The sequence below is a fragment of the Panthera uncia genome, assembly GCF_023721935.1.
Source record: "Panthera uncia isolate 11264 chromosome C1 unlocalized genomic scaffold, Puncia_PCG_1.0 HiC_scaffold_4, whole genome shotgun sequence".
NCBI classification, from domain to species: Eukaryota; Metazoa; Chordata; class Mammalia; order Carnivora; family Felidae; genus Panthera; species Panthera uncia.
In genome coordinates, this window is record NW_026057585.1 from 87157823 (window position 1) to 87165748 (window position 7926).

General features: G+C 58.4%; 1 protein-coding gene across 1 annotated transcript in view; it reads left to right on the forward strand.

Moving 5' to 3' along the window:
* Positions 1-7496: 7496 nt before the first annotated feature.
* Positions 7497-7926, forward strand: part of MYOM3 (myomesin 3) — a 45305-nt gene continuing 44875 nt past the window's right edge. Inside the window, exon 1 of the mRNA XM_049617835.1 lies at positions 7497-7660. Within this exon, the coding sequence (XP_049473792.1) occupies positions 7497-7660 (164 nt within the window). The remainder of the gene's footprint in view (positions 7661-7926) is intronic.

Consider the following 7926-nt stretch of genomic DNA (forward strand, 5'->3'; position numbering starts at 1 on the left):
TGGCCCCAATGATTGTTCCCCTCCCCCCACACTGCAAACAAGTCTGCTTTCTGTCCCTTGAGGTGAACTTGGCCAAAGGTTGACTCTCTTCACCTTGTTCAGTAATGAGAAACAGCATGACTGTTATCACCAGGTAAGAGGGTTGAGGAGTCACAGAGATGATTTTTTTAGGCCCTAAACACCTCTTCTGACTCACCGGGCTGCGAAGGTCTCTAAGCAACTCAGGGTGACAGACAGATGTCCCAACTACTCCCTGACTCTCGGAGGGTGGCGTCTGAGTGCCTGAGGAGAGAGATGAATGGCTCTGAGCCCTGTGACCCTCCTCAGGACGCCCTGTCCCCACTGAGGTCTCTGGTCTCCCAAGCAGGCAGCCCAGACCTGCAGATAGGGCTGGAAGCAGCTAGAAAGCAGAGTGTCTGAGGCCCCCTGGAGCTGGGATGAGGCACTGGCATCCCTGAGTGTCCTAGGCCCTGACCCCATTACCAGGACTCCCCATAGCCTGGCCCCATCTAGCCCAGTGTTCACAGCAGAGCCCGGCCCAGGAGTAAACACAGCTTCCCCAGCCCCACCCCAGTCCTGCTAAATCCACTGCTCCTGGGGCATCTGTATTTCTAAAAAACACCTTTGGCGATTCCTCTCGGGCAGGTGGAGGGAACAATGCCCTCACACCACCAGTTTCCCTGTCCACAGCCTCAAATCACCTCCCTGGAGTCACCCATCCCCTGGGTGGGGGTGGGGGTCCAGGCTACTCGGGTAGCACATGCACCTGTGAAGTCCACAGACCTCTGGCCTCTCAAGGCCCCCGGCCCCAGGAACATACAGGGGTTGCCTGAGTCTCCTACCCAGAGAATAGGGCCCCTGGGACTGGACCCCTCTGGGGTCCCCGAGGCTGGATCCCTCTGTGCCCCTCCCAGGTCTGAGTGTCAGCCTGAACAAGGATGTTATGACCACATGTCAGGGCCAAGGCTTGTCCCCTGTCGCTGTCCCCACCCCAGCTTCCAGAAAGTGGGACAGAGACAGGAATGGCCTCACCTGCTGTTGCTGGTGGGTCACAGCCCTGAGACCCTAGCCCCCTGCTCAGCCCCTGGGCTGCTTGAGCCCGTTTTCCTTTCTCACTCTAAGAAGGAAGCGGCATAAGGAAGATACGCTTAGACCGAAAGTATGACAAGAACAGTACCTGGAATTAACTGAGGGGGTGGGGAGGAGAACAACAGAGGGAGGGATGGGAGACAAGCAGGCAGAAAGGAGGTGATGAGAGAAAGCATGGGGCCAGACAGCACTCTGCTTGGCCACCAGGTGAAGCCATCCCCCCAAAAACCACAGTTTGGCTGTGGTCTGAAAAAGTGATATGGAAGTTCAGGGTGGCTGCTGGGGGCGTTTAAACAACTGTCCTTAATGTTCATACATCCGGGGAACGCAAAAAAAGGGGGAAGATGAGAAGGAAAGGAGAGAAGGAAATATGGAGGGGCACTGGCCGCCAGCCAGGTACTTTATCGGGCAATGTATGCATTTTAACCTCGTTTGACTCTTACAATCATTCTGCAGGATAAGTATTGCCCAGAGAGGAGGCCAGGGTTCCCCCATGAGTGAGTGCAGGTGCCAGAGGTCGGGATTTAAACCAAGGTTTAGGGGCGCCCGGGGGGCTCAGTCGGTTAAGCGTCTGATTTCGGCTCAGGTCATGATCTCACAGCTTGTGAGTTCGAGCCCCGCGTCGGGCTCTGTGCTGACAGCTCGGAGCCTGGAGCCTGCTTCGGATTCTATGCCTCCGTCTCTCTCTGCCCCTCCCCCACTTGCGCTCTGTCTCTCTTTCTCTCTCTCTCTCAAAAATAAATAAACATTTTTTAAAATAATAAACAAGCAAACAAACCCAGGTTTATGTAATGCCAAGCCTCACCTCTGCTCAGCCTTGTGACCTGCGGGGTTGGCTGTGTGCACTTCACGGCACATCCGACTCTCCCTGAGGTGACATCCCCGCGAGGGGTGAGGGCATCACTGGGGTGAATGGGAATCCCACACACGGAAGGAGGGTGAGCTCCCACATTCCGACTGCTATGGAGTTACCAGTGGAGTTCCTGCTTCACAGGCCTCTGTGGGTGCCAGTCACCGTGAGGCCGGCTCCACCTTCCCTACCGGAACCTTCTCAGTCACACCGCAAGGCCAGCATAGTTGACGCCACTGTATAGGTAACAGAACCAGAATGGTTAACTGACTTCCCTAAGGTCCTACAGCCACCTGGTCCACAGGCTGCCTTGGGGGGAAGGGGGTTCCAGGAGCAGTTTAAATGCCTGTCTCCTGCTGGCCTAGAAGCCCACACCGCCCCTGCTCTACGTCCGATTCACTCTCACACCTCACGGAGAGTGTATACATGTGGGTCTTGGGAAGGCCGTCTGAGGTTGACTGAGTACAAGATGGAAGAAAGCCACCAAATGTTCTCCCCGCAAAAGATGCTTTTAACACTGCAGCCAGGGAGGAAGGGGGGGGGGGACAAAGGCATACTTAGAAAGGGGTTTTCAATGTTTTTATTTTTGAAGGAGAGAGAGACAGAGCATGAGCAGGGGAGGAGCAGAGAGAGAGGGAGACATAGAATTTTGAAGCAGGCTCCAGGCCCCGAGCTGTCAGCACAGAGTCCGACGCGGGGCTCGAACTCATAGACTGCAAGATGGTGACCTGAGCCAAAGTCGGACGCTTAACCAACTGAGCCACCCAGGCGCCCCTAGAAAGGGGTTTTCAAATAGGGCAGGAGATTAACACGGTAGCTAAAGAGCTCAGTTGCATTCTCTCTCTCTCTCTCTCTCTCCCCTTTCACATGAGTAGACCCTGAGACGCTAGGAAAAGTGACAGATGTAGTGTTGCTGCCCTCCCCCCCCACCCCGCCCTGAGGTCCCGGGAGGAGGCCGGGGTGGGAAACTGTGCTCTCTGGACCGGAGCCGGCACCCGCTTCCTCAAACCTGCTTAACCCCTGAGACCTGGCCCGGGTGTACCTTCTCGATTCACCCCCTGCCCTAACTGCCTGTCTCCCCGCCTAGATTAAATTTCCCTCCCATTCCTTCACATCATGGGTGTTGTTCCCTTCTGCCTGGCGAAGGGTGGGTGTGAATGAACGTGGGGGAAAGAACCGAGGTACAGGAGGGGTGTGTCAAAGGCTGGAAAGATGGGTCCTGTCGTGGCCACTCTGGAAGCCTGAGAGACGCGGACGGTGCAGGAAGAGGTGGCTTCCCCCTCCTCTCCCTCCCGGGCCTTGCCCCATCCCCGCTGACCGTGGCTGGGCAGGGCCGGGCCAGTAGCTGCTGGCATGAGAGGCCACATGCCTCCATTCCGGCCAGTGATAACGTACAAGCTCGAAACACCCGCTTCAGGTCACATTCCTTCCACTGTCTTCATGGCTGGTGTCCAGTCTCACGTGTCCACTTTTCACAGGGGGATCAGATCGGAGAAGCTGGGGGTCTTCCCCCAGTCGGAGGCACCAGTCGGAGCCCTCAGCAACCCCACCCCTTATCTGCTTTTCCCGTGACCAGGCCAGAGCTGTTACCTTCTTTCTCCGGCACTTAGGGGGGTGGGGGCTAGAACTGGGCAGAAGGGATCACGCAGAGGGCAGGAGCTGTGTGCGGAGGCTGGGTGGGGGTGGGGACAGCTCCACCTGTTGCTGCCGCCTCAGCAGCGCTGGCCTGATGGGACGGCCCCCCCCCTCTTTGCCCCCCCCCCCCCCCATAGTTCCCATCCATTGTCATCAACTGTCTCAGCACTGCTATATTTAAGGCCCACGCAGGCTCCAGGATCACATTCTTCTTCCAGTCCCCGCTGAGCCCAGGGCAAGAAGGAACCGAGGTCCCTCTCATCCTCTGGAATCTTCTCGCCAGAGACGCCTAAGTGGGCACAGCTGCTTCTGTGAGTTACCTCCAGGGATCAGAGGTGGGGAGGGACGCCTTCAGAAAGTAAGACCCTCAGCTTTCCATTAGCAAGCGTGTGTGTGTGTGTGTGTGTGTGTGTGTGTGTTGGGAAAGGACCCTGGAGGTACACACGTACTTAGGCAGCACTCCGAGTAAAAATGGGAGGGGATTCTGGAGACCCCTGCCCCCTCTCACTGTCCTGCTTGGCCCTCGGTCCTCTGGGCTGAGCCCTCTGTGATGTGAAAGCTGTAAAAGAGACCGTCGCGGGTGCCTGACAAGTGGAAGGGGCCGGGCGCGCTGGCAGGTCCCGAGAAGCCGGAGCAGCGCTGGCGGAGGCCTGCTTGGCCCACCGGGCGGGCAGGGAAAGGGAGTAAGCCCTCAAGGCCCGAATTGCAGGGCCAGGAGGGCACTCGTCCAGCCTGGGCTCACTGGCAGGAGCCCGGGGCCCAGACCGGGAAGGGGTGGCCCCAGCTACTCAGTGGCAGGGTCAGAATTCTGGACTCGGGAGCTGGTAGAGCAGGGCTCACTCAGAGGACCCAGCTTTCTGCCATCAGGTTCCGTGAGTCCCTCAGCCTCTGTGTCCTTCTCTTTCCCTCCTGAGAAAGGGGCAGAGGCCGCATTGCCTGTCAGACGCCCTGGAGGGAAAGCAGACGGGGGGGGGGGGGGGGCCGGGGGGAAAAGGGGGGGCCGGGCTGCGGGACCAAGAGCCCAGGCCTTGCGCCCCGGGGGGGGGGCGGGGTGGGGATGGGGGTTCCCTGCGGACCCACACCCCGCCGACCTCTCCCTGCCAGGCACTCGTGGCGCTGCCCTCCCACTGCTTCTTAATCCCAAGCCTCAGTCAGTGCTTTAAAAAGAACTGATGCCTCATCCACTAAAGCCGGGGGTCTGGTTGCGGGAGGCCCAGGAGGTCAAGGATGAGTGCCAGTCACACACACACACACACACACACACACACACACACCCCTGCACGGTGCTAATCAGGAACAGAGCATCCGAGGAAGGGAGCCAGCAGCTGATGCCAGGGAACGTTCCTCAGCTGCTGGGGCCAGGGCCACGGTGTCCCAGAAAAGCTGGTGGTGGTGGGGAGGGGGGCGGGGGGGAGGGTGTCCCGCCTCGGGTGGTACCCAGAGCTCTCCTCTGGGGCTGTGAGGAAGGAGGGGCAGAACGAGCAGGGCCAGCCATCCTCTGGGTGCCAGCAGACCCTTTTCCTCAGGAGGGGCCAGATGGGAAGCTGAAGGGGTGATGGTCCCGTGACGTCCTGCTGAGGCCACCTGCAGGAGGCCAAGGAAGTTTCGGTGCGGCCCTTGGTCCTGACTGACATTCTGCAGTAATCCAGACACTGAAAGGGAACGAGCTTTTCAGAACTAGAGGAGTAAAGGTCCACTAAGATCGCCCCTCAGCAGCCTGAGCCCCCCCTGACTCCCCATAACCGGCCCCTCAGGCCACGGAACTCCGATGAGGCCGGCGGCCCATCTCCCAGGTTATGGACCTAGAGAAGTGGTCTCCCAGGCGCCATGTTCCCACCCAGGTCAGAATCCGGTATACACACACATTCCACTACTGCTGGGAGGCCCCCCGGGGAGGCTGGAGCCACGAGTGACTTCAGGCCTAAGCCCGGCAAGGACCCTCCCAGGTCAGTGGCCTGCCCGCCAGAATTCCCACCTGGAGGAGGTATGGAAGGCACCAGGGATTCCGCCAAGCATCCTAGAGCTTCAGCATCAGAGGGGCCCTCAGAGACCCAGAGACCCCTCGGTGGTGACACCGAGGCCAAGATCTGGGAGAGAACTTGGTGCGAGAATCCAAAGCCAGCTTGCCCATGGGCCTCCTGCTCTCCCTGCCTGCCTCTCCATATCCATGGATTCGCTCCCTGATCCCAGAGGTTCCTCCACACCGATATGATCCAACCCTACCGGCCACCACCTGTGGCCCAGACCTGAGCCTCGAGAATGCAAAAGGGGGATCCCTCGGTTGTGATCCCCTTACAAGAAGAAAGGCCGTGCGGCCCGCTGTGTCCCCCGCCACAGCCAAGGCCTGGCCTTGAGTAGACACGTGACATAGAGGTCAAGAGAGCTCAGAGTTGGGTGCCAGTCATGGCCCCACCACCAGCTGGGTGACCTTGAGCAAGCACTTTCCCTCCTCATCTGTAAAATGGGGTAACAATGCAGGGCGCCTGGATGGCTCAGTCGGTTGAGCATCAGACTTCGGCTCAGGTCATGATCTCGCGGTTGACGAATTCGAGCCCCACGTGCTGACAGCTCAGAGCCTGGAGCCTGCTTCGGATTCTGTGTCCCTTCTCTCTCTCTTTGCCCCACCCCTGCTCACGCTCTGTCTCTCACTGTCTCAAAAATAAATATAAACGTTAAAAAAAATTATTTTAAAAAATGGGGTGACAATGGGACGGCACACAGTAAACACTCACTGTGTCACTTTTTTTTTGCTTAATGTTTATTTATTTATTTTGAAAGCGAGAGAGAGAGAGAGAGAGAGCGCACGGGCAAGCAGAGGAAGGGCAGAGAGAGAGGGAGAAAAAGAATCCCAAGCAGGCTCTGCACTGTCAGTGCAGAACTTGACCCGGGGCTTAATCTCACGAACCAAGAGATCGTGACCTGAGCCGAGATCGAGAGTTGGAGGCTTAACCCACTGAGCCACCCAGGCGCCTCTCACTGTTATTACTTTTAATTCACTTATAATCTTGTTGAAGAGTCAAGACGTATAAATAGGAAGTCATTAAATAGGAGGAGGAGGCATCTTTGAATCAGAGCTAAACTGGAGTGGAGATAGAAAAGCATAACAACGATTAGAGTAGGGAAAATTCTAGCCGGCCTATAGTTTTTCAGCAGGGATTCTTAGAAAACTAATGCTGATGTCTAACATTTACATGGGAATTACTACGCTCCAAGCACTCATCCAACCTTGACAACCACCCCGGGAGGCCAGTCGACCCATTTTCCAGATGAGAAAACCACGTCACACAGTCTCACCCAAGGGGACACACTTGAAAACTGGCATGAGAAGCAGGACCGCGTCCCAGAGTTTCCGCACGCGACCAATGTACCAACGGAAGCATTCTCCGCTTAGGCTGTGAAGCCTGAGTGGGGCTAGGAAGGCCAGGAGGAAGAAGAGGTTTCTCCAAGAGAGGCCAGGCCACCAGTGCAGGCAAAGTGGGGCTGAGCGGGCACAGGCAGGAAGAGTGAGGACATCTGCCCATCTTGAGTCATAGCGCAGCCCTCGGACATCACGGTGTCCGATCGCTCATCACCTGAGAAGCTGAGGCCCAGAGAAGGGAGGGCTCGGCGCAGGTCACGGGAGAGACTAAGGCTGGGCTGCAGCTAGAAGCCAGGGGCTGCTCACGACGCGGGGCTGCACTCGCTCAGCTGCACGCGGGACGTTAGGCAGGCTCAGGGTGCGAAGCCTGCCGCTGTCCCGTTAGCCAGGTCCCTGCCCCGCCCCGGCCTCCGTGCCCCGCTCTGCCCACTGGAGCATGAACGCCCACCCCACAAACCACCCCCCCCCCCAGGGATGCTGGGACGACCACATGGGGAAGGGACGGGCGGATGCCTGGTGGTGTGACCGCGCGCCTTGGCTCCGCAGGTTGTTGCTCTCGCAACCATGACTCTGCCCCACAGCCCCGGAAATGTGGGGGAGCCCCGGCCCCCCCAGGCCGTGGAGGTCGTCCACCGGCTGGAGCACCGCCAGGAGGAGGCGCACAAGGAGGAGCGGCAGCACCGCCTGCACATGGGTTCCTCAGTGCGGAGGAGAACCTTCCGCACCAGGTGGGATCATCAGGGACCCCACCCCAGCCATTGCCCTACCCGCTAGGGGTCCCCAGTCTGGGGGAGGGGGGAGCACAGCCCTGTTTTATGGAGATGCCAGTCTGAGGGGGGAGGTACAGCCCTACCTTTTGGAGATCCCAGTCTGAGGGGGGAGGCATAGCCCTGCTTTATGGAGATGCCAGTCTGAGGAGGGAGGCACAACCCTGCTTTATGGAGATCCCAGTCTGAGGGGGGAGGTACAGCCCTGCCTTTTGGAGATCCCAGTC